This window comes from Arvicola amphibius, chromosome 15, assembly GCF_903992535.2.
Source record: "Arvicola amphibius chromosome 15, mArvAmp1.2, whole genome shotgun sequence".
In the NCBI taxonomy this organism is placed as follows: Eukaryota; Metazoa; Chordata; class Mammalia; order Rodentia; family Cricetidae; genus Arvicola; species Arvicola amphibius.
In genome coordinates, this window is record NC_052061.1 from 16132279 (window position 1) to 16159401 (window position 27123).

At 41.6% G+C, this 27123-nt stretch overlaps 1 protein-coding gene across 4 annotated transcripts in view; it reads left to right on the top strand.

Moving 5' to 3' along the window:
• Positions 1–26877, top strand: part of Tmem184c (transmembrane protein 184C) — a 36980-nt gene extending 10103 nt beyond the window's left edge. Inside the window, exons 7-11 of one of the 4 annotated variants that reach the window (XR_005283343.1) lie at positions 738–850; positions 3843–3942; positions 4368–4539; positions 5007–5443; positions 26813–26877. Coding sequence is in view for 2 of the 4 variants with exons in the window: in XM_038312933.1 (XP_038168861.1) it covers positions 738–850; positions 3843–3942; positions 4368–4539; positions 5007–5365 (744 nt within the window). In the remaining 2 variants the exon portion in view is untranslated. Of the gene's footprint in view, positions 1–737; positions 851–3842; positions 3943–4367; positions 4540–5006; positions 5623–26812 lie in introns of those variants that run through there. The other 3 variants (XR_005283342.1, XM_038312935.1, XM_038312933.1) reach the window with 3 other exon arrangements.
• Positions 26878–27123: the final 246 nt, after the last annotated feature.

Here is a 27123-nt window from a genome sequence, read left to right on the forward strand (position 1 = left end):
TAGAACCCAGGGCCTGTTAGCGTAGGACACGCACCTTGCTTGGCCCTGACTCCACTGCAAGGATCTGAAGAAGGATCCTTACTGCTTTCCTATGCTGGAGTAGTTTAAATGAGCATAAAATGTCTTATCATTTTAATGGGGAAAGTAAGCTTTCAGAGATGCTTCTTGCTGTTGAAGTCCTGGTTGGTTATGAGAACTGACTCTAACGTCATGAACATTTATTCTAAGAAGTCAGGCCAGCTAGACTAACAGACTGCTCTCAGGGAAATTTGTATGATGTAGATTTCATGGTCACAATTTTATTGAAACTATACTTATCTAATGTGTTGATTTATAAACCGTGTATGTGTGTGTGTGTGTTGTGTAAATGTTACACAAGAGACTGGCTAATAATAATAATTGAGTTTTTATAAAAGTGACGGTAATTTGTATTTAAAAGCTTAACGGGTATGTTTCCCTTTTGACTGAAGGAAATCTTTTCTTCTGTTCATGTCATTTGTTTATTGCTTGAGTTACAGTATGTGAATACTTAGAACATGTTCAGGGAAAATGTTACATATGTCTTGAGAAATTTCACATGTATACCTCTGCACTAACGTATTAAAGTCACTAAAACATTGACTAATCAGCCTTAAGTTCCACCTGGAAGGTTCCTCTAGAGCAGGCTCTGGTTTCGGCTTTAATAGTCAGTCCCTGTCTTCCTACTGCAGAGTGAGGAATGTTGCTTTTGTTTCTAGTTTGCCGTGTACTGCCTCTGGCTGTTTTACAATGTTCTGAAAGAAGAGCTCAACCCTATAAAACCTGTTGGCAAATTTCTTTGTGTCAAACTGGTAGTCTTTGTCTCATTCTGGTAAGTATTGCATGCTCTTAAATATTCTTTCTTTATAAATGCCAATAAAACTGTTGTTTAAGAGAGTTTTTACAGTAATGTGAAGACAATGCCAGACTCAGTGGTGCTTACCTGTGGTCCCAGCCCTTGGGAAACTGAGGCAGGACCACCAGTTCAAGGCCAGCCTGAACTGGGCAGACGTTCTTGGGCTGGAGAGAGACTCAGCAGTTAGAGTTTGCTGCATATCCAGAGGACCAGTTTGTCCCAGCAGCCGTGAATGGCGACTCACAGCCTCATGTCACTCTAGTTCAAGGGCCCTGAAGCCCTCTTCTGACCTCTGTGACACATGCACATGCTTGCATAGTCTCAGTCTCTTTCTCCCCCTCCCCCCTCTCTCTCTCACACACACACACGAAATTTTTTTTAAAGATTTATTTATTTATTATGTATACAACATTCTGCCTCCATGTATGCCTGCAGGCCAGAAGAGGGCTCCAGATCTCATCACAGATGGTTGTGAGCCACCATGTGGTTGCTGGGAATTGAACTCAGGACTCTTAACCTCTGAGCCATCTCTCCAGCCCCTGGAAATAAATTTTTTAAACCCATCCGTTTAGCTTTTGTAAGATTTACAAAAACAGGCCTGGAAAGATGGCTCAGCAGATAAGAGCCCTTGCTATTCTTTCGGAGTATTTGGGTTTAGTTCCCAACACCAACAAAGTTAGTGGTCACAACCCTCTGAAATTTCAGATCCAGGTGATTCTAATGCCCTCATCTGGTATCTGCAGATATTCTACTTGTATACACATATGCAGGCAAAACTCACACAAAACTAAATATTAAAAATTAGTTTTTAAAAGTATTTTATGTTTATGGTTTTTTTTTTTGTTTTTTTTTGTTTTTTTGTTTTTTGGTTTTTTCGAGACAGGGTTTCCCTGTAGTTTCTAGAGCCTGTTCTGGAACTAGCTCTTGTAGACCAGGCTGGCCTCAAACTCAGAGATCCGCCTGCCTCTGCCTCCTGAGTGCTGGGATTAAAGGCATGCGCCACCACCGCCCGGCTAAAAGTATTTTAAAAACACAATCTTAGTCATGTGTCGTGGTATATACCTGTAGTCCCAACACTCAGGGTAAACCAAGAAAATCTCACATTGAGTTTGGTGACAGCCTGCTTTCTATAGCAAGTTGTAGATTACCCTATGCCACGGTGTGTGATCTTGTATCTAAACAATCAAAGAAGTGGTCAGATGGCCACTATGACATTTAAAAGATGAAGATAATTTGAGATAGCCTAACTATCTTGAGACCATCGTTAAAATTATAGTTCTGCTGGGTGTGGTAGTGTACCCTTTAATCCCAGCACTCCCCGGGGAGGCAGAAGCAGGTGGTTCTCTATGAGTTCAAGGCTAGCAGGGTCTACATAGCAAGTGTGAGGCCAGTCAGAGGTACATAGTGTGACCCTGTCTCAAAATGAATAAAATAAATTGTTTAAAATTACTATTGTCATGAATAAAACAGTATCAGTTTAGGAGAAGACATTTAATGGAGTGGGGAAATGTTTATTGGTGTGTGTCCTTTAAAATACGAAGTAGGATTGGAGATACATTTGAGTGCCTGCCCTATTGTCTGTCCTCGGTGTCACAAAGCAAACAAACCTAGACATGGTGCTAGATTAGTAACAGGCTAGGTAATAAGAGTTGCATAGACAAATCTATCCAGTTTAGCAGTTCAGTAAGGGGAAAAGAGAAAAAAATCATGGAATTGCACTGCCAGAGCAGTGATTAGCATCTGAGGACACACATCATGTGCAGTCTTCTACAGACGTAATTTATGCTAGAAAAACTTCTAGAACTCAACAGTATTCTAATTCAGATAACCCGTAAGCTGGCAGGATAGCTCAGCAGGGAAAGGCCCTTGCTGTCCACACCAAAGAACTGAGATTGATCCCCAGCACCCTTGTAAAAGCAGAAGTAGAGAACCCAGCTGCCCCCAGAGACCCTGCCACACTAATCATAAAGGGAGGGGGATAAGACAGAGTAGTAGAGCTGCGGCATGGGTCAGCAGGAAAAGAGGCTTGCCGTTGCCAACGTGACGAGGGGAGTTCCACCCAAGAGCCCACAGTAGAGGGAAAGAAATGGCGCCAGCGGGTTGTCCTCCGATCTCATATACACAGCCGAAAACAGTCATTTTTTTTGATCCTGGTAATTATCCAGGTATGATGGCACGTGCCATTAATCTCAGCACTTGGGAGGCAGAGGTGACCATACTTCATGTTCAATGGCAGGTTGGTCAATATAGCAAGTTCTAGAACAACCAGGATTGCATAGAAAGACCCTGTATCTAAATAAATAAATAATAAAATAAAGTCCTAGTAGGCACATGTAAACACACTGTTAGAGCTCAGAATCTAATTATTTGTACATGTTTTCAAAACAGAAAAAGATATATAAATCAAATGATGAAGTTCTGAGAATACATAATGAAATTCATCTTATGAAGCTAATACATTTGTAAGGCAAGGTGCATATATTTAATGTAAACAGTTTGTCTGGGAATATGTTCTGAAGGCAGCATAGTTTGGAGTCCTAGGATACACTGAGGCCTTAACTGTTTGTGGTTGCGTATTTTAATTTTTTTGTGTGTATGTTATGTATGTGTTTATTGTGAGTGGGAACATGCCCGTGTCATGTGCGCATGTGGAGATGAGGAGCTTTGGGTGTCTGTGTCCTGCATTGAGGTGAGGGTCTCTTAATTGTTCACTGTACACACATAAGGCTTGCTGGCCTGCGGTCTTCCCCAGACTGTGTCTCACCTCTCAGCTCCCCTCAGGAACGCTGGTTTACGTGTGTGTGCTACATGCCAGCCTTACTGGGTTCTGTGCTTCTCACTTAGGACCTTCCTCACACTTGTACCACAAGTGCTTTGCCTACTGAGCCACCTCCCTAGCCCCTAATTGCATAAAACAGCTGGTCATTTCATGATTTAGATTTGACATTTACCTCTTTTTGACATCTAGGCAAGCAATGATTATTGCTTTGTTGGTTAAGGTTGGTGTAATTTCAGAAAAGAGCACGTGGGAATGGCAAAGTGCCGAAGCTGTGGCCACAGGCCTGCAGGTAAGTAGGGCTGTCTCTGAACTCAGGGGGTGTTACTGTTTAAGCTATTTAATGCAGTGATGCCCAGAACCTGCCAATGTGCAAACAGTGGGCAAGACTGTTAGCTTACTCTGTAGTGAGGAGCGAGAACCCGAGAGAAACGGCCCATAGGGACTGATTGGTACTGATTTTATTCCTGGTCCACTTATGTCTGCATGGCTCCTTTCAGTGCTTGTGTAATGCATTGAGAAATTCTTGAGTGAGGGAAAGCACAAGAGACACAAATCTTGCTTGTCATGTTATGAAGCGGGGAAAAATGTTGAAAAAGGAATATAATCTGGATGATATTTCAAATTTATTGATACTCTAAGTAACTTTGAAAAGTTAGCAATTTGAAAAATTATATCGAAGCCCAAAGGTGTTTGATATTTGTGTGGCTGTTGTAGGATTTTATCATCTGTATTGAGATGTTCTTCGCGGCGATTGCCCATCATTACTTCTTCTCCTATAAAGCCTACATGCAAGATGCAGAGAAAGGCTCGTGCTTTGATTCCTTCCTTGCCATGTGGGATGTGTCAGACATCAGAAATGATATTTCTGAACAAGTGAGACGTGTCGGTAGGTAACAGCTGTTTAACTTGTGTTAGTGTAAGTGTGTATATTGGGAAGGTAGGTTTGTGTGTGTGCACGTGGGGTCAGAGTTGAACCTCAGGTGTGGTCACTCGGGATGTTCAGCTTGGGTTTTGGAACAGGGTCTCTCGCTGTCCTGGGGCTCAGCTAGGATGGCTGACCAGAGCACCAGGGATCCTGTCTCTGCCTTGCTAGTATTGGGACTAGAAACATGCCCAGCTTTGTACCCGTGCTGAGGATCGAACTCAGGTCCTCATGCTTGTGTGGCACCCTGACATTAATCTGTAAGATAAGGTCATTTACTCTAGTAACTTAAGAAATGAGAAAATATGGAAAGCAGTGCCATCACAGGCTCTTCAGATTTGGGGAAGCCAAAGGGGGAAGGGAATGGTTATAGAATTATGTTTACAGTAGTAAAAATAACTTTTGGCTATTAATTTTATATTGTCTTATAGGGAGAACAGTGCGAGGTTATCCCAAAAAACAATGTTTTCCCGAAGACCCAGAGCATACTGAACACACAAGTCTGCTTTCTTCATCTCCACGCGATGCAGGTTCTCCAGGTTCACTCCACGGCCAGTATCAGGGCTTTGCACATACGATCACTCCCCAGAATACAGCTGTTTCATTCCATCTCTCTAAACAGGACATCCCAGAAGAGCAGAGCCCTCCTGACAATGCAGGCCACCATCCAGACTTTGAACATACAGTGTCTTCACCGGACACGCTCTCTGATGACCAGCTGTCAGAAGACGCCAAGAACAACATCACAGACATGAAGAAGGAGCTCCTTGACACATCAGCAGACTTATAGAGAGCTGCAAATACATACATGTTATCATATATATTTGTATATGTTTTATATATAACAAATAACATTTAAATTTCCTAGGCTTTGGCTTTCTTAAACTGTTAGGGTATCATATAATCAAACAGTAGGTAACAACTTCAGCTGAATGTTCTTGCATTTCTCAAGAAAGAAAAAAAATCAGTGCTTCTTACCACTGCATGAATGTAATGCTCTGGACTGAAAATGTAAATATAAAATTCAGATTAATTTAATCATGATCATGTGCCATTTAAGTTTACATAATTATTCTTCAATTACATGTCTGTCCATAAATCCGATACCGTTTTCTGAAATTCTTACATGTCTTAGTCTTTTACTCTTTTTTGGTTTTTTGTTATTTTTTTTTTTTTTCTTCTTTTTGAGACAGGGTTTCTCTATGTATCCTGGCTGTCTTGGAACTTCCTCTGTAGACCAGGCTGACCTTGAACTCAGAACAGCCTGTGCTAGGACTAGAAACGTGCACCACCACTTGGCTGTGTCTTACTCTTTAAACATAAATTCTTAATGTTTTAACGAAAAATTCTTGATTAGAAGTCCTAAATTTTTAAGAAATTTTTGAGCCAGACTTAATGGTATACCCAGCACTCAGGAGGCAGGGGTGGCGGGACTTGATAAGTTCCAGTCCAGCCTGGTCTAGGCCAAAGATGAAAAGAAATCACTGGTCAAAGAAAGAGAAAATGAAACTAAATGTAAGGACACACTGAATCCAAATAAATCTCATCACAATGCCCACACTACCCATAGGAATATATAGATTCAGTACAACTGGCAGCAGAATCTTAGTGCCATTAGTCAGGTGAACAATCCTAAAACTCATGTAGAAATATTAAAAAAAAAAAAAGGCCCAACCACTTCTGAGGAAAGTTGGATACGTGGTCCTTCCTGATTTGAAATACAAATTCATGTCCCTGTCATACCAGCATATGAGGCTAAGGCAGAATGGTTATTTGAGCCCCATGTTTAAGATTAGCCTGAGCAACATAGTGAGAAACACGCACATACAACATACCGTATGCCTAAGAAAGAGTTGGTAAGACAACTCAGTGGTCAAGAGCAGTGCCTGGAGAGTTGGCTCAGTGGTTAAGAACACTAGTTGCTCTCCCACAGGACCCAGGATTGGTTTCCAGTACCAACGTGGTAGCTCACAACCACCTGTAACTGTAGTTTTGAAAAATTTAGTGTCTTGTTCTAACCAATGCAGGCACCAGGCATGCCCAGTGGTACACAGGTATGCATATAGGCAAAACGCCCAAACACAAATGGAAGTGTTTTAAGGAAAAAAGTGTGAAACTAAGAAAAACCAGACAATTGGAACAAAATGGAAAGTTCAGGATAGTTGCTGACAAGAGCACCAGATAAGCATACTAAGAAAAAAACAGCTTCCATCCGGGGGATTGTCCCAGGAAGTCTGGATTCCACACACCAAAGGATGAAACTGGACCCTCGTTTACACCAGACACCAAAATCAACTCACTGTGTAAGACACAGATGTAACTGAGACTTTGAGAATATCACACCATCAGAAGGTACCATGCAAGCTTCCAAAGTCCTACACAGCTATGACAACCTCAACAACTCCATGGCATGATAACCCTAGGGGTGCAACAGTGGCATGCGTACTTTATTTGAACCTAAGATCTGCTGAACAAGAGGGAAGCCATGCCTGGTACTGGAAACCTAGCTAACTACTCAGTGCTAGTAATCATTGGAGGAGAATCTACAACCACTAATTTATGACACAGCAGCCTAATCCCTAACAAAAATCTATAAACATCTGTCCTTATACCCACAGATAAGTGTAGTTTTTACCCCTCATCAAGGGAATTTATCTACAACAGACCATTACAGAAAACCATAACCAAACATATGGAGTTGTGGGGCCCAGTCCCAATGGTTAAATCTACAAGACATTCCTACACCTAAGGTTGAGGGGACATTGTGGAAGAGGGTGGAGGAAGCATGAGATCCAGAGGATCAGGGACTTTGCTGTGAGATTGTGGCTGCAAGTAATGTCAGAATCTACACTCACAAAGTCTCACCAACATGGCTATCCAAATGTGAGCTGAACAAGGACAAGACCAAGGGACAAATCAAACTGGACAGGGAAAATCCCACAAGGCCTCAACCCTACACAAAACAATAGGCAACTGAGGAAAACTGGAAGTAGGAGAGGTGGTTTTTTTTCTCATAAAAAAGCACAATAATAATTGGTTGTCTAGTGTCAAATGGTCAGCTCCTAAAAACAAATGCAGGTAGCATTATACAGACTTAGCAGGTTATATTTAGGAATATATATGGTATACATATATGCATACAATAACAATGAGAAAAGAGGTCATGAATTTGAAGGAGAGCAGGGAGGGATATATGGGAGAGTTTGTGGGGGGAAAAGGAAATGGAGAAATGTTATTATAGTCTCAAAAAACATTAAAATATCATACCATAAATTTATTCCACAAAAGCAAACCAAATGAGTACGCAGAACTTGATCCACAACATTCTACAAGAGATGGCATCTGCCTACACCCAGATTCAAACAGCCCGCGGTCACAAGAGATGGCATCTGCACACATCCACAGATTCAAACAGCCCTGGTCACAACTCCCTGCTGGGAAGATGGCAATTGTGCTGGACAGGCACCTTTTCCTGTCTTTCTTTCCATGCATGGCCCCGACACTCTATTGGCTGCCATATCTAGAGCTCCCATAAGGGCAGGACAAGTATATAAATTAAAAGCTTCTGCAGAGCAAAGAAAATGTATCAGTGACACAGAGCAGCAGCCTACATGCTGGGACAAAGACTTACAAACAGTATCTACTTAAAAGGAGTAAATAGCTTTTTTTTTTTAAAAAAGCAAAAACCTCATACAGCTCAGTAATAGAAAAGCTGAACAAACTTTTCAATAAAACAAAAATAACCAGAAGGTGCTGTTTCTTTCTGATTGTGGACAATATGACAAGCCTTTTCACATAGCTGCCACTATGCCACAGGACTGTATCCCTCTGTAGGCCTTCACTCTATCTGCACTGAGAGCTGTGCACTTGGCTCCAGCCAGGCCCCACATCAAGGCTCATTTTTTTGCTGCTTTTAGTGCAGCCTCTTGATGTGAAATATCCTTCTGTATATGTGTTGCTTTTATTGGTTGTTGAATAAAGTTGTTTCAGCCAATGGCTTAGCAGAGTAAACCCAGGCAGGAAATCTGAACAGAGATATACAGAAAGAGTAGGCAGAGCCAAGAAGACAAAATGTAGTTGCTAAAGGAGAAAGGCACTAGAAACTTACTGGTAAGCCACAGCCTTGTGCTGATACATAGGTTAATAGAAACGGGTTAATTTAAGATGTAAGGGTTAGCTAGGAATATGTCTGAGCCATTGGCCAAACAGTGTTGTAATTAATGTTAGCAGCAAATACTTTGCAGCTCTTTTAAGAGGCCCTGCCACCAAACACTCAAATGCTGTTTAAAAGCAGCCATCAGAATGCTTCTTGGTAGTGGCATGGACCTAGAAACTCCACTGAGCTGTGGTTAAAAAACGTGGCTCCCACCAATACCCCCTCCATGAGACAGGACTCTCAGGAAGCCAAGGAATGAGACAGATCCAGTCACCAAAACTGTAGCACTAATCCTAGCCACATCACTTAGCAGATTAAAGACTCAAGGTCAGAAAAAGATAAAGGTATACAAGACAGATCCAGACAAAAAAAGATACTCTAAATGGTTTACAGTGTGTTTAAAAATATACATGGGGCCAGGTCCCAGCACTTGGGAGGCAGAGGCAGGTGGATCTCTGTGAGTTCGAGGCCAGCCTGGTCTACAAAAGCAAGTTCCAGGACAGAGTCTAAAACTACAGTGAAACCTTGTCTCAAAAAACCAATACACAGGGGGTTGGAGAATGGCTCAGTGGTTAAGAGCATTGCCTGCTCTTCCAAAGGTCCAGAGTTCAATTCCCAGCAACCACATGGTGGCTCAGAACCATCTGTAATGAGGTTTGGTGCCCTCTTCTGGCCTGTAGGCATACACACAGACAGAATATTGTATACATAATAAATAAATATTTTTTAAAGAAAAACAATATATACACACACAGATGCTTGGGAGAGAAAAGAAAAAGGATATAAAAAGTTCTAAAAAAAGAAAAAAGAAATAGAGTAGTCGGATGTGGTGGCACATACCCTTAATCCCAGCACTTGGGTTGCAGAGGCAGGTGGAACTCTGTGAGTTCAAGGCCAGCCTGATCTAGAGTGAGATTCAGGACAGCCAGAGCTACACAGAGAAGGCCTTCTCAAAAAACTGAAAGTTTAAAAATAAAAGAAATAGAGTAAAAACAAAACAAAAAAAGCCACATAAAGATGGAAAATACACAAAGAGTCTGGAATGTGTATATTATTGTTTTCTTTGAATTTTTTGACTGTTAATGAGTTAACTGCTGAAAACATTTGATTCTGGGGCTACTAAGCCAAACCAACATATATATTTTAAAAGTGTCTTGACTTCAAAATTTGAGTCTAAGGATATGTTACTTTGGAAAAGAGGTTCTGCTTTTGTTTCCACAGAAGATGAGAACCTGTGGATTCCTTCTAGGTTAGTGTGGTTTGATGGAACAAGACCCCCAGAAAGGTCTCTGAACACTAAAAATACTTTGTCCACCAAACAACAGGAAGCAGTTTGGAGAAAACTACGCCCAAATTCCCAAATGATTGTTTATAAATGTTTTATTTTCATTTAAAAAAGGTTGTTTATAAATAATGGTCACAGTTAATTTCTAAAAAATAAAAATAAAAAATAAGGAGAGATGATAGTATGGATTTTGGTTTACTGATACAAAATTGAAGTCAATTTCATTATATGTATAGTTCTACTCTTGTTTAAGGTATGTTTATACAGCTCATTTAAAAATGTAATGTATAATTTAGAAATTATGGGTTAATAGTCATGTATAATAGTCAAACTTGTAGCCATGGTAGGTTTTCTAAATATACAGAAACACATTTCAGTTAGACAGATAATCTTCAGCACTTCAAAGACCTATGGAATATGACATTTAAAATGTTTTATGAACCTAGACTTTTCTCGACAGTGAGACATGTCTGCTCCTGGCAGCACCAATCACTTCAGAGAGGTTGATGGGCACTGAAGAAATTCATTATGGAATTTTCCTTCAGTGTGACAAGGCTAGCTATTTGGACAAGAAACCGCTCTTGCCTGGACAGCTTGATGGTATGCTACATGAACTGTACATGCAGGACCTACAGAAAAGTGCTGAACTTTCCAAGATGGGATGGTCCTTCAGAGTTCCTGCCTCATAGAAGAAACTGCCAGACATTCTGCAGGACCCAGAAGAAAGCAACTGACAAACTTTGCCAGTACAAGGCATAACAGATCTTCAAATTTCCTGCTTCACTGAAAAGTCAGCTGGACATTATGGGCCTATAGGCTGAAGATGGATGCCCCAATATTGCAAAAGAACTTTGGGTGACTGTCCAGGTAGTGAGATGATTCTGTCAATTCTGGAGTTTTAGAGTTGTTTACAATGCACTTCCTGTTTACTAAGGTCATATTATATCCTTTTGGGGTCTTTGGTGGAGTTGAAAACAGATAATTATAATTATAATTTTCTTAGTTATGATAAAAGATAAATTAGAAATAAAACTTTAGACACACAAAACAGGATAGATAGAATATTTTCCTTAATTTACCAAGTGTAAATGGACTGAATATTTCAATTATAATTCTTGCTTGATCAATGTTTTTTATATGTAATTTTACTATGTTAAAGTTAAAACCTTCCTTTTTAATTAGACAGAAAAGGGAAGATTATGTGGGATGTCCTTCCGTATATGTGTTGTTTTTATTGGCTGAGTAAAGCCAGGTATAAAATCTGAACAGAGATATAAAGAGAGAGCAAGCAGAGTAAAGAGAAGCCATGTAGCTGCCAAAGGAGAAAAATGCCAGAACATTACCAGTAAGCCACAGCCTCATGGCAATACCTAAATTAATAGAAATAGGTGCATTTAAGATGTAAGAGCTAGGTAGGAATGTCTGAGCTGTTGGCCAGTGTTACAATTAATACAGTTTTGTGTGATTATTTGGTTCTGGGTGGCCAGAAACAAAAACACAGTCTCTGTTTACAGACCCTGCTCAGAATAATTTGCAAATTAGACATTATCAGCAACTGCAAGGTTATTTCAAACTAAGACCCCTGCTGCCTCTGAGTCTCTGCAACCCAAGGCACGATGTGAACCATACTCTTAAGGAAATTCAGCAAGTGTCAGTCACACTAAAAACCTGGCTAGCAGAATACTTGTAGACTATGGAAGTGTTTGAAACAAAAACTCCTTGAATTCAGTGACCTGGAGACCAGAATAGAGCCTGAGTCTGCCAGGGGGAGCTTAGATACAAGCTCTACACAGCATGCTGGACACTGGATCTTTTTTTTTTTTTTTTTTTTTTTTTTTTTTTTTTTTTTTTGGTTTTTGAGACAAGGTTTCTCTGTGGCTTTGGAGCCTGTCCTGGAACTAACTAGCTCTTGTAGACCAGGCTGGCCTCGAACTCACCGAGATCCGCCTGCCTCTGCCTCCCGAGTGCTGGGATTAAAGGCGTGCGCCACCATCGCCCGGCTTGGGCACTGGATCTTTACAGCCAGCTTCCTGAAGGCTTAACCAGAGCTGAGACCTCAACATCTATAACCCAGACTTCAAAAGGAAAGCCCAGAAGCAAAAAACATTCCATTCCAAATAGAACCTGAGGGCAGTGGAGCAGTGCAGAGGGGCAACACCCATGACTGTGACCAATAACTAGGACCCTAGCAGTGAAATGCCCAAGAGCATGGCAGGCTTCTGAGAACCAGGACAAAAATGCCAGACTTGAGACTGAATAGAGCCAACAAGACAGACAGCGTTCATACTGTCACGATCCAGCACTCTCCACATTTATTCTGTCTACTCTACTTTCCTTTCTCAAAACATCCAGGCTTGACAGGCTTGTGGGTCTCTGTCTCCACCTAAAAGCTGGGACTGGACTGTCCTGTTACCTGAGACTTTGTTTTTCCGTCCTCACTCCTCCACGGAGCCAACACTGAACACCAGTCTTGTTCTTCCCTTTCCTCCCCCTCACACCGAGTGCACAAGGTGCCGGTGCTCTTTACTTCCTGAAATGGTGTTTAAGGAGTGGTGGGCTTTTATTTGGCTATGACAGTATTTTCACAGTTGACCTACCCCTTGATATAACAAGCAGTTATTGTTGCAGACACTACTGTCAGGAGTACTGGGGACCAGGCCAGGGCCAAGCAATCTAGCAGAAGAAAACAACAACTCAGCCTTGTTATACCTTTATACCTGTATACTCTTGAACACTGCAAACATTCACTCCAAGAATAAAGATGACATAACTTTTAAAACTTTCTTTTATTAGTGTAGGTATGTCAGTGCACCACCTGTGTGCTCGGTGCCGGAGATCTGAGGCGAGTGTCGGATCCCCCAGAGCTGGAGCTACACATGGTTGTGAGCCATATATGGGTGCTGGAACCAAACTCAGGGCCTCTGCAAGAGCAAAAATGTTCTTCATTATCATTATCAAACCATCTATCCAGTATTTTGTGTGTATGGGTATTTCACCTGCATGTATGTCTATGCACCAGTGGACATGCCTGGTGCCCATGGAAGCCAGAAGAACGCATCAGATCCTCGGGAACTGGAATTGCAGAATGCTGCGAGCTGCCATGTAGATGCAAAGATTCCAGCTCGGGTCCTCTGCAAGATCAGCCGGTGCTCTCAACTGCTGAATCAGCCAACAGTCTAACAACAGAGGATTAAGTTCAGAGGGAAAACACAGGAAAGAAACTGGAATACCATGACAGTACAACTTCGTGAAAAACTATCAAACTCATTAGTAACCACACCTAGTGAGAGCACACTAAATGAAATCCCAAGAATCAAAAAGAAAGATTTTAAAATAAATATTACAACTATATTTAAAAAAAGTAAGAAGACACAAACTTCTTAGTTCCAAGAGAACATCAAAGAAGGAAATCAGGATAAGATATAAAAGAAACTGAAGAAAAACCAAACACGTAGAAATTAAAATTCCAATAATTCAAATAACAGGACCTGTAGAAAGATTCAGCAATCCAAAGGACCATGAATACGACAACACTATCAAGGCTTAAGGACAATGAGGAATTGGATGTTCATTAACAAAGATATATTAATTTAAAAAATATGCCTGGGCTGAGCTGTGGTGGTGCACACCTTTAATTCCAGCACTTTAATCCCAGTACTCTGAGGCAGATGCAGGCAAATCTCTATGAGTTTGAGGCCAGTCTGGTCTACAGGGCTAGCTCAGAACACCCAATGCTACACAAAGAAATCCTTTCTTGAAAAACCAAACATATATGTGTGTGCATGTGTTTCTGTGTGTATGTACATGCCTGAAACATGCAGGATTAACGAGGAACTATGAAAGGACTAAATCTATGAATTGTAGACAGGTAAGTTTCATGTCAAAGGAACAAGAAAACATTTTTCATAAAATGACCGACAGCAAGAAACTGCACCTCATCTGAGATGCTCATACAGGTATGGGAGGCATTTAGAAGACCAAACCTCCCATGTTATCTTATGGTCAAAACACTAAATATACACAAGGGAAGTCTATCTAAAGCTGCAAAAGAAAAAAGTCACATTATAAAGGCTGACTCATCAAAAAAGCAAATTCCTTAACAACATTTTAAAAGACAAGAGTTAGGAATGAAGTATTTCAAGATCTGAAAGATAATAACTTCCGTCTCAGACTCCTATACCCAGTGTGGTGATGAACGAAAATGGGCTCCACAGACTCATAGGGAGTGGCATCATTTGAATTAGGACATGCAGCCTGTTGGAGTAGGTGCAGCCTTTGGAAGAAGTGTGTCACGGAGGGTGGGTTTTGAGGTTTCAGAAGCTCAAGTCAGACCCAGTGGCTCACTCTCTTTCTGCAGCCTGTGGATCAGGATGCAGAACTTTCAAATCCTTCTCCAGCACCATGTCTGCCTGCACACTGACATGTCCTGCATTGAGGATTGTCTCAGTTTCCACTGCTGCAGTGAAATACCTAAAGACAAGCTGGGGGCAGGGGGGGACACGGGGTTATCTGGCTTCCACTTCGGCACTGTCGTTCATCACAGAAGGAAGTCAGGACAGGAAGTCAATCACGGCAGGATCCTTGAAGCAGGAGTTGATGCAGAGGCCATGGAGGAGAGCTGCTTGCTTACTGGTTTGTTTCCCATGGCTTGCTTAGCCCACTTTTTTATAGAACCCAAGACCAACAGCCCAGGAATGGCACCAGGCACCATGGGCTGGGCCCTCCCTCCAGTGATCACAAAATGAGAAAATGCTTTACAGCTGGATCTCATGGAGGCTCCTTCCTCTCTGATGACTCTAGCTTGGGTCAAGCTGACAGACAAAACCAGCCAGTACAATGATAATGAACTTTAGGCCAGTCACAACTAAACATGATCATGGTGTCTAACCTAAGACAGAGGTTAAACGCTACTGCTTTAGAAGGGGTGGGGCGCACAACACAACATGGACAGACTGTGGAGCCAGGCTATCAGAAAACACTAGTAGGAATCTTTTGGCTGGAAGAAAACAAACGCACCCAAGAGGCTATGGAAACAGACACGGCTGCAGCTGTGCCACAGCAAATGAAGAGCAGGAGAAAGCGAACACTGGAGCGACAGGATGGAGGGGCTTTCTTCTCACCTACAACTGAACAGTAATGCTCCCAAGTCCACAAAGACACAGATGAGCCCCTCGCGGTCAAAATAAGGATCCACTATGTGTTGTCTCCACAAATGAGCCACCAGTATAAACTGATGGTACTACGTGGTGCCAGGATGAAATGGTGTTTCAAACAAATGGAACTATAAACAAGCAAAGTGCCACTGTTTACTGCCTGACAGAGCCAGGCAGTCACAAGGTATGACATGATTGTATCTAAGGCAACAATCTATCAAGAGGACATTACAATTCTAAACTTCTATGCACCCAGCACATGTGCAGCCATTTCACAAAACAAAACTACTAGAGGTAAAGTCAAAGTAGGAAGATGGCCCAGTGACTAGAGGGCTTCCACAAAGGAGCAGGAATAGCATCCAAGCTAGACAGCTGTGGAGGTTCTCTGTCACCCAACACTGGAGAAGAGCCAGGGTCCGCAAGGCAAACCAGCAAGAAAAGACTTTGCTATTGGTTCTGTCTGGCTTCAGCAAGAGAACATACCTCAATAAACGAAGAATAAGTGAAAGACACAATATCAACTTCAGGGTTCAGTATTCATGGGTACATACTGTGTGTGCACACTAGCACTAGCACATGCATGTACTAGCACACAAGCCACATGCAAATAAAATTTTTAAATCAAATAAAAAGTCACAAATTAATGCCAACACCCAGCGGGTGACTTTCTCAGCAGCAGACAGGTCATCGTGTCAGAGGTTACACCTGAGTTAACTGACACAGCAACAGAGCCAACAGTCCATTCAGCACTTCAGGACAGATATTCTCAGCAACCCATAGACATGGCTCTAAAATAGACCATAATAGATCATATAATAGGGTCATATAATAGATCATATAATGGGACATAAACATAGGGAACTTTAAATAACTTTTATTTTGATCACAATGTTAAAAGCTAAAAATCAACAGCAAGAGTAACTACAGAGCATGCAAACTTATAGATACTCAACAACACACCATTGCTATTGCACTGGCACTGAAGAAATCAAGAAGGCAAATCAGAGATCAGGAGAATCAAAGCAAAAGGAAAACAACAAACTAAAACCTATGGGACACAACAAAAGCATTTCTAAGGGGAAAGTCGTAGCTAAACGTGTCCACACTTAAAAAAAAATCAGAGACTCTCAAAGAAAAATGAACCTCAGAGTCTTGGGAAAAGTAAGAACAAGCCAAACCTAAACAGCAATGGATGGAAAGAAATTAAGTGAGGGCAGAAATTAATAAAAAGACTCATGAAGCTGAGTTGGTTCCTTGATTAGATAAATAAGGGATGGCAATGGAGCTTACTAAAAATGTTTGATTAGCATGCCCAAAGCACCGAGTTTGGTCCCCAGCAGTACACAAACCAGAGGTGCTAACATGCACCTGAATCTCAGCATTTAGGAAGTAGAGATAGGAAATTCAGAAATTAAAAGTTATCCTCAGATACATGGCTAATTTGAAACCAGTCAGGGATACATAAGACCCTGTCCAAAAAAAGAAAAAAAGGAAGGAGGGAGGGAGAGAGGAAGAGAGGGAGGAAGGGAGGGAAAAAGGCAGGAGGAAGGATCAAAGAAAACGGAGAGGAGAAGAGAGAGAAGAGACTGGGACAGAGAGGAGATGATCAAAAAATTCTTAGCTGCTGGACGGTGGTGGTGCACGCCTTTAATCCCTGTACTAGGGAGGCAGAGGCAGGTGGATCTCTGGGAGTTTGAGGCCAGCCTGGTCTACAAGAGCTAGTTCCAGGACAGGCTCCAAAGCTACAAAGAAACCCTGTCTCGAAAAACCAAAACCAAAAAATAAAGAAATAATTCCTTAGCAAAAATCAAAAGTAAGGAAAGCACTTCACGATACAGATATGGGCAAGGACTTTCTGAAAGCTTTCAGATCACTCAGGAAACAGTGACAATTAAAAATGGGATCCCATGAATTACAAAGCTTTGCAAGAGGACATTTAAATCAAAATTTAGAAACATTCTGCTGAGCCATCTCTCCAGCCCCTGCGTTAGCATTTTTAAGCTTTCCTTTGTGCCTCCTTAAGATACCTCCTAGGCCCTTCACTCTAACTTGCTACCTAACAGAAGCAAGCTCTGGCTCACATCACCTGTCAGTCTTCAGTAGAAGCCTTTTAAATATCGACCCATTATAAGCCAAGACCTCAAAACCTTAAAAATTTGTTTAACTAACATGACAATGAGGCAGACACCTTTTAAATCCCTACCAAGCCCAACAAAATGAAACAAAAGACGTATCCTTTTCTAGAAAGCTACACGTTAAGACTGTTACCATGTGCTTTATTAATGCTTTACTTTGACCACGACAAGGAAATTCACACTCGTCCCATGATTACAGCCTCTCTCACTGCTTCACTGTGATGCTGACATTGCTCTTGTGATGCTGCACACTGAGCACAAGCTCCTCTCCCGCCTGCACCTGGATGGGGGTGTCCAGAACCACGGCAGCTTGCTTCCAGTGGGAGGCTTCACCTGAGGTGTCCAGCCTGACTTCATCATCAAGGCACAAATGAAACCAAAATGGGACAGCGGTCACTCATCCGGATCTACAAATGTGGACCTATAGAAATCGAATTTTGGACATTTCATCAAGGCAAATCATCAAGTCTTCTTTCTCTTTTTAATCAATTTGAATATAAGAGCTAAAAACATATTGAACCACCCATTCAAATTTAATAATAACTAGTCTTAGACACTAATATTTATTCAATCTATTTTTGCATGCTGTCTAGAAAAGATTTAAATCTTCAAAGAAAATGATAAACCATGTGGGTGTAAGTATCCCTCATGAAGACGAACTGTTCTGACTGACAAGAGTGACCGCTGGCCGTTGTCCTTACCTTTACTTCTCTACTGGAAGTGTTCAGATATGGCGTCATCAGATCTAATCTCGAGTTCCACTGGCTGGCTTAAAGGGACACATGGCAACGAAGATAAATCCAAAAACACACGGATAGGCACCTGAAAGAAAGAGAACACTCTGACTTATCATTTGTGCAGTCAGGTTCACTCTGTGCTTGATTTACAATGAGCTCCTCATGACCGGATGTTTATTGCCTCGTTTATATTCTGCATTGTAGAAGGAGCGGCGGGGCTGCGTCCCACCACCCGGCCGCCAGCTAGCTTTACACCCAAAATAATTACACGGAAACTGTATTCTTTTAAAACACTGCCTGGCCCATAGTTTCAGCCTCTTATTGGCTAATTCTCATATCTTGCTTTAACCCATATTTAGTAATTTATATAGCACCACGAGGGGTGCCTTACCAGGAGAGATCTTAACCTGCGTCCATCTTGGAGAGAAGCATAGCGGCTCACTATCGCGACTGCCTGAAGCATCTCCCCACTCCTGCTACCCAGCATTCTGTTCTGTCTACTCCGCCTACCTAATTTTCTGTTCTCTTAAAGGGCCAAGGCAGTTTTCTTTATTAATTAACCAATGAAAGTAACATAGACAGATAACTCTCCTCCATCACTGCATCATCCTAAGACATGAATTCTCAGAATCAGTTTTTCAGGATGAATGAACAAGCTAAGGTTTAGGCAGGTTCAACACTTCCCTATGGTTTGTTACCTACAGGTCTTTCTCTTGGATGAAACCACACTAAACTTTGAAGTAGCCAAACAATCCCAGAAACATTTGTTCCTAGAATATGTGAATAAATAATCTAACAGTAAGTACTAATGTGTTTGATCAGAGGCAGCAAACTCAGCCAGCCATGGTGGGTAGCACATCCCCTTAATCCCAGCACTTAGGTATCTTTATGAGAAGCCAGCCTGGTCTACATAGTGAGTTCAGACCAGCTTCAAAGAAGCAAATTCATGCCGGGCGATGGTGGCGCACGCCTTTAATCCCAGCACTCGGGAGGCAGAGGCAGGTGGATCTCTGTGAGTTCGAGACCAGCCTGGTCTACAAGAGCTAGTTCCAGGACAGGCTCCAAAGCCACAGAGAAACCCTGTCTCGAAAAACCAAAAAAAAAAAAAAAAAAAAAAAAAAAAAAAAAAAGAAGCAAATTCATCTAACAGATTCATCCTGAAAAACAAGCTCCTTTCTACAAGGCAATGGTTCTCAAAATCTCGGCTGCAAATTCAAGTTACTGGGGGTGTTTTAAAAGGTCTGCCCACTCCGGGCACACCCCTCCCAATGTTGGGGTGTTTTAAAGGTCTACCTGCTCAGGGCACACCCCTGCCAATCTGGGGGTGTTTGAAAAGGTCTGCCCGCTCAGGGAACACCCCTGCCAATCTGTAGTCAGGCTCAGGATTCTGAAGTCTCAGAGTCCCCACAAAGCACCATCTTGCTTACACTGCATCTCTGTCCCTCATACTTTCGAGACGGTGTTGCTAGAAGATGCTTTCCTGCCTATGGAAGGCTGAGACTGGCCACAGATTATCAACCTCTTCTGGGCATTCAACCGTCCAACCTTTATAAATGCTCAGCGGCTCCACACCACTTCTGGTTCTTCCTTTTGCCTTTTACTCCTGTTTATCCAGTGCCTGTGACCCCTACATTCCCACTTTTCACTGCCTGAGACTGAAATCCTCTCGGCTCTCTACTGTCTGCCCCACTTCTGTTTCTCAGCCTAATGTCCAGGCATCTCCTGTCACCATCAATAACCTTTCAAGATCAAATTCAGTCCTCAACCCTTTTTCTGCACACCCCTAATGTTCCATCTAGTCTTGTGGTTTTCAATAACATATATGTGATATCGACTGTTTAATTTGCATACTAAACCTAGAGCTTCTTTGATTCCTTTTTGATTTCTTATTACTGACACCTCCTACACAGAAATACAGCTGATCACTCTGATGTTTCCCATATCAATAACTGCTAACTATCTTTCCTGGTCCTCTCTCATACTCCATACCCAATCTGTAAAGCTCCAACTTTTAAAATACATGCAGAAACACACACGGCTTCAGCTGCAGTTTAAGCCACTACCTCCCACTGCATCACTACCATGTTTGTGCCTTTGGCTGGCTTCAAAGTGATCTTTACAAAGCAAGTTGGTACATCGTACTACTGTTCAACTCTGGTGCTGCCTAAGGATCCTTATTTGCCCCATGGGACATGACCCACACCATATCAGAGATTTTCTTAGTGGACAGTTAGTTATCCAGGGTTTGAAGTCATTTAATTCCATTTCTGGAATCAGAAATTGCATCCTAGCTCCTGATGGAGCAGGACATCTGACTGTGTGGTGTGGGTGCTGGAGATGGGGATGTTGTCCTCTCTTTCTGCCATGGAACAGCTGCTTGAATGACTCGGAACTCTGCATAGGCCCTGACCCAGAAGGAAAGAAGGACAGGTCTCAGGCTGGGACTTCCGGGATTCAACAGCTCCAAAACTGTCTGGTGAAGGGTCTTCTTCCCTTTAATCTCACACTCAAAGGCAGAGACCATGGGCATACTGCTTTTCCAAGGACCTGACAACACTGACTGGTGTTCCCATTGTAAGGTACCATATTTTTGTTCTTGTTGACCTGAGTCAATCTACCAGCCTCGTTCATAGTCAGAGGCAACAGAAGTTGAGGTTTCTTATCCACAGCACCACTCTGGCTCGTATTGCCTTCTTTGTCAAGCTCACACAGTTGAAGTGGTCTTCTCATTGGCTGTAGCAGAACAGCATTTTGCACGGATATGGATTCTTTCTTGAGATCTCCCTGCCTGGCCGTCTATGTCAGTGACTAGAGTTAACTAGATGTCACCAGGCCCATCATCTCTAGGTTGGCTTCCAACCTGCTGAATTGTTGGGTCATGGTTCCACCTGAAGGATATGAGGAGCCCTGAAGGTTGAGCATGCTGGCCATACTCTTATTCTCTCAGCCACAGAGAGGTCCCATCATACGCCTCTGATTTATATTGAGATACCTGTTTTGCATAGAGTTGGCAGTAATGTGCATGGTGACAGAAGATTCTTGAGTTTTCTAGTTCAAACCTCCTATGAAGGAAACATTCCTGACCCCACCTAATGTGGCATAATGGACATATTAGAGTTTTAAGGCTTATCATTTATGGAAGCATGAATCATTCTACCTGGAGGGAGTGTATCATAGGGTAGGATTTCAAGCTGCTTGTATACTTGACTGGGTATCTTCTTCAATTGCTATATGCCATAGATAATGAAAAAGAAATCAACAGAAAATTCCACAAGCTAGGACTATTTACTGTCAGGATACACTGAAGTTCTCGAAGACATATTATGACACTATGAGAAAACTGTAACAGGTAAATATGTGTGGAAGCAGTTTATTAAGGAAATACTACAAAGCTTGTAATAGTGCATCCAGTTTATAAAAAAGAGCTGCTATTGGTCCAATAGTATAGCATCATACTACCACTTTATACCAATGTTGAAAGCTTCTGTACACATATTCGCTTTGCTTCCCAAGTAGCACATGCCTTCGACAGTCTCATTTGCTATTTAACATGCCAATTATAGTTTTGCAAATAACCACTCTTATTATTTATGAGATGAATTTAACCAGTTCCAAGAAACAAACTTTCATAATCAGCAAAGCAACATTAATACTCACTTTCCCCTAAGAGAATGGAAAACTCACTCTAAAGACATGATACAAGCCTATGAACTATGCCCCTAGAGAAGCAAAAACGTGAGAACAGTTGCAAGCCTGGAAAACATTTCTGTAGGAACTAAGTGACTGAAAAGTCAGTAAAACCTCAAAAAAGGCAAAGGAGAATTGTTTTCCTAGTGCGACATCAAACATGTCACTGGGTTACTAGAAGCTGTTCTGCCACGTTTACTGAGCGTGCAGAGTCCCCGACAACAGGGCACAGTTGAAATCACATGGAATCCTGAAAATTTAGAATGATTGCTTTTATTCTGAAAATAGTGGTACACAACTCAATTATTTCTTTAGTTGCTTAGACATCTTACCATCTTAAGATAATTTAAACATGGTTGCCTGTAAAGTCTTTCTTTGCGAGAGTAGAAGCAATACACTATTTACACTTTGCTGATCTGTGTGCTTTACCAGCTGCAGTCACTAAACAACTAGTCTAGACACTCACATTCTACATGAATATAACCAAACATGAGAAAATGGAAACTACAAATTTTGAGAATTCATTTTTTAGAAAGAAGCGAGTGGTCACTTTGGCAATTGGGAATGTTAAATCTACAAAAGACCCTTCAGACAAGCTGTTCTTAAAAACACAAATTGTTGTTGGGCATGGTGGTGCACACCTTTAATCCCAGCACTCAGGAAGGAGGGAAAGAGGCAGGTGCAGGTGGCTACCCTGGTCTGCATAGTGAGTGCCAGGACAGCCAGGTCTATGTAGAAAGACCATGACTCAAAAAAAAAAAAAACAAAAAAGAAAAAAACTAAACGAAACCAACCAACCAACAAACAAATGAAAAACAAAAAGCAAACTGTAAAACTCTAGGATAACTCTAAAGCCATTTCTAACAACTCTGAGGCCATTTCTGAGGCCTCTCAGCAGTAGTGCTCCCCCTCCCCTGGAAACCAAGGACCTAAGAACTTCACATGCACGTACTGGAATGTTGGGGATTTTCCATCTGTGTCCTTGTGGATGTTCTCCATATAGAACTCAGTTATTAGAATTGGGGCAAGATAACCCTTAGATCTTGATTCAGTTACTCAGCCTTGGTCAGGGGATATTGACTCAGTTCCTCAGATACGGTTAGGATGACTCACAGATGTTTCCCACTTACCCTGCCTAATCTATCAACTACTCTCTCACTGTGGCTCAGACCAGTCATTGCTAGTAGCCCTTTGAATCACCCAATCCTAATAGTTGAAGAACAACCCCCGAGTTCCCCACCTTGTTTCTGTGGCTTTTTGCTTAAAAAGTTGCCTGTACCAGTTATTCGGGGTCTTTGGCTTGAATGCTGAGTGACCCTGTCATGACAGAATTAAAATCCTCCTGCTTTTACATCAACTGTGGTGTGAGAGTGTTTTCTTGGGGCGACCCCTCCTTAGTAATTGGACTTCAGGGTCCAACAAAACAAAACCCCCAAAAACCCCCACAAATCTTCTACCTTTTTTTGATAGAAGGGTAACAGAGGTAGAAGTTTTCTACCATGATAGACTGTGTTCCCTCAAACTCCGAGTCAAAATAAACCCGATTTTAAGGTGCTTTTGTCAGGTACTTTGTTGTAGCAATGAGTAAATATATACACAATTTGGGAATTGTGACGTCATCTATAATTCTAGCCCTTGGAAGACAGAAACAGAAAGAGCAGGAGTTCAAGCTGGTCTCAAACTCACAAAGATCCTCCTGCCTCTGCCTCTGCCTCCTGAGTGCTGGTATTAAAGGTGTGTGCCACCACCGCAAGGCCCTCAATTTCTTTTTTTGGTTTTTGTTTTTAACAGTAGTAGAGCTAGAACCCAGGGCCTGTGAGCATAGGACACGCACCTTGCTTGGCCCTGACTCCACTGCAAGGATCTGAAGAAGGATCCTTACTGCTTTCCTATCCTGGAGTAGTTTAAATGAGCATAAAATGTCTTATCATTTTAATGGGGAAAGTAAGCTTTCAGAGATGCTTTTTGCTGTTGAAGTCCTGGTTGGTTATGAGAACTGACTCTAACGTCATGAACATTTATTCTAAGAAGTCAGGCCAGCTAGACTAACAGACTTCTCTCAGGGAAATTTGTATGATGTAGATTTCATGGTCACAATTTTATTGAAACTGTACTTATCTAATGTGTTGATTTATAAACCGTGTATGTGTGTGTTGTGTAAATGTTACACAAGAGACTGGCTAATAATAATAATTGAGTTTTTATAAAAGTGACGGTAATTTGTATTTAAAAGCTTAACGGGTATGTTTCCCTTTTAACTGAAGGAAATCTTTTCTTCTGTTCATGTCATTTGTTTATTGCTTGAGTTACAGTATGTGAATACTTAGAACATGTTCAGGGAAAATGTTACATATGTCTTGAGAAATTTCACATGTATACCTCTGCACTAACGTATTAAAGTCACTAAAACATTGACTAATCAGCCTTAAGTTCCACCTGGAAGGTTCCTCTAGAGCAGGCTCTGGTTTCGGCTTTAATAGTCAGTCCCTGTCTTCCTACTGCAGAGTGAGGAATGTTGCTTTTGTTTCTAGTTTGTCGTGTACTGCCTCTGGCTGTTTTACAAAGTTCTGAAAGAAGAGCTCAACCCTATACAACCTGTTGGCAAATTTATTTGTGTCAAACTGGTAGTCTTTGTCTCATTCTGGTAAGTATTGCGTGCTCTTAAATATTCGTTCTTTATAAAAACCAATAAAACTGTTGCTTAAGGGAGTTTTTTTTACAGTAATGTGAAGACAATGCCAGACTCAATGGTGCCTACCTGTGGTCCCAGCCCTTGGGAAACTGAGGCAGGACCACCAGTTCAAGGCCAGTCTGAACTAGGCAGATGTCCTTGGGCTGGAGAGAGGCTCAGCAGTTAGAGTTTGCTGCATATCCAGAGGACCGTAGTTTGTCCCCAGCAGCCATGAATGGCGACTCACAGCCTCATGTCACTCTAGTTCAAGGGCCCTGAAGCCCTCTTCTGACCTCTGTGACACATGCACATACTTGCACAGTCTCAGTCTCTCTCACACACACAGACACACACGCGCACACGCACATAGCAATTTTTTTTAAAACCCATCCGTTTAGCTTTTGTAAGATTTACAAAAACAGGCCTGGAAAGATGGCTCAGCAGATAAGAGCCCTTGCTATTCTTTTGGAGTTACTGGGTTTAGTTCCCAACACCAACAAAGTTAGTGGTCACAACCCTCTGAAATTTCAGATCCAGGTGATTCTAATGGCCTCATCTGGTATCTGCAGATATTCTACTTGTATACACATATGCAGGCAAAACTCACACAAAACTAAATATTAAAAATTAGTTTTTAAAAGTATTTTAAAAACACAATCTTAGTCGTGTATGGTGGTATATACCTGCAGTCCCAACACTCAGGGTAAACAAAAAGAATCTCACATTGAGTTTCATGACAGCCTGCTCTCTATAGCAAGTTGTAGATTACCCTATGCCACAGTATGCGATCTTGTATCTAAACAATCAAAGAAGTGGTCAGATGGCCACTATGACATTTAAAAGATGAAGATAATTTGAGATAGCCTATCTTGAGACCATCGTTAAAATTATAGTTCTGCTGGGTGTGGTAGTGTACCCTTTAATCCCAGCACTCCCCGGGGAGGCAGAAGCAGGTGGTTCTCTATGAGTTCAAGGCTAGCAGGGTCTACATAGCAAGTGTGAGGCCAGTCAGAGGTACATAGTGTGACCCTGTCTCAAAATGAATAAAATAAATTGCTTAAAATTATGATTGTCATGAATAAAACAGTATCAGTTTAGGAGAAGACATTTAATGGAGTGGGGAAATGTTTATCAGTGCGTGTCCTTTAAAATACAAGGTAGGATTGGAGATACATCTGAGTGTCCGCATAGTGTATACAAGGCCCTACTGTCTGTCCTAGGTGTCACAAAGCAAACAAACAAACCTAGACATGATGCTAGATTAGTAACAGGCTAGGTAATAAGAGTTGCAAAGACAAATCTATCCAGTTTAGCAGTTCAGTAAGAGGAAAAGAGAAAAAATTCATGGAATTGCACTGCCAGAGTAATGATGAGCATCTGAGGGCACACATCATGTCAAGAAGAGGTAAATGTCAATCTAAATCATCCAGGCAAGCAGTGCTTATAGCTTTGTTGATAACATTGGCATTATTTCAAAAAAAGCGTACATGGGAATGGCAAAGTGCCGAAGGATTTCAACATCTGCATTGAGATGTTCTTCGCGGCCATTGCCCATCATTACTCCTTCTCCTATAAACCCTACGTGCAAGAGGCAGAGAAAAGCTCATGCTTTGACTCCTTCCTGGCCATGTGGGATGTGTCAGATATTAGAGATGATATCAGATATATTTATGAGCAAGTGAGATGTGTCGGAAAGAGCTGTTTAACTTGTGTTAGTGTGTGTATATTGGGAAGGTAGGTTTGTGTGTGTGCACGTGGGGTCAGAGATGAACCTCAGGTGTGGTCCCTCAGGATGTTCAACCTGGGTTTTGGAACAGGGTCTCTCATTGTCCTGGGGCTCAGCTAGGATGTCTGACCAGAGAGCCCCAGGGATCCTATCTCTGCCTTGCTAGCACGGGGACTACAAACATGCCCAGCTTTGTACCCGTGCTGAGGATTGAACTCAGGTCCTCATACTTGTGTGGTACCCCGACCTAAATATTTAAGATAAGGTCTCCAGGTTCAAAGTCATCCTCACCCCAGGGCCAGTATCATGGCTTTGGGTACACAATTATTCCCCGAATGCAGCTGCTGCATCCAAGCTGTGTGAAGTCATGATTGACATCCCAGAAGAGCAGGGCCCTTCTGACGATGCAGGCCAATATCCAGACTTGGAAGACAGTTTCGTCACAGGACACACTCTCTGAAGACCAGCTGTCTGAAGACGCCATGAACAACATCACAGACGAGCAGAAGAAGATCCTTGACACATCCACAGACTCCTAGAGAGCTGCCACAGTTCAGAATATTGGAAAATTTCAAAGATAGGCAAAGCCAGATATAACTACTATATAATATACACACATATAATACTAATATATACAAATAACATGTATGTGTTTTATATATCACAAATAATGTTTAAATTTCCTAGGCTTTGGCTTTCTTAAACTGTTAGGGTATCATATATTCAAACAGTAGGTAACAACTTCAGCTGAGTGCTCTTGCATTTCTCAAGAGGATGGACATTTGAAGATAAAAAAATAAAATCAGTGCTTCTTACCACTGCATGAATGTAATGCTCTGGACTGAAAATGTAAATATAAAATTCAGATTAATTTAATTTAATCATAATCATGTGCCATTTAAGTTTACATAATTATACTTCAGTTACATGTCTTTCAGTAAATCTAGTACTGTTTTCTGAAACTCTTACATGGCTTATTTTTTTACTCTTTTTTTACT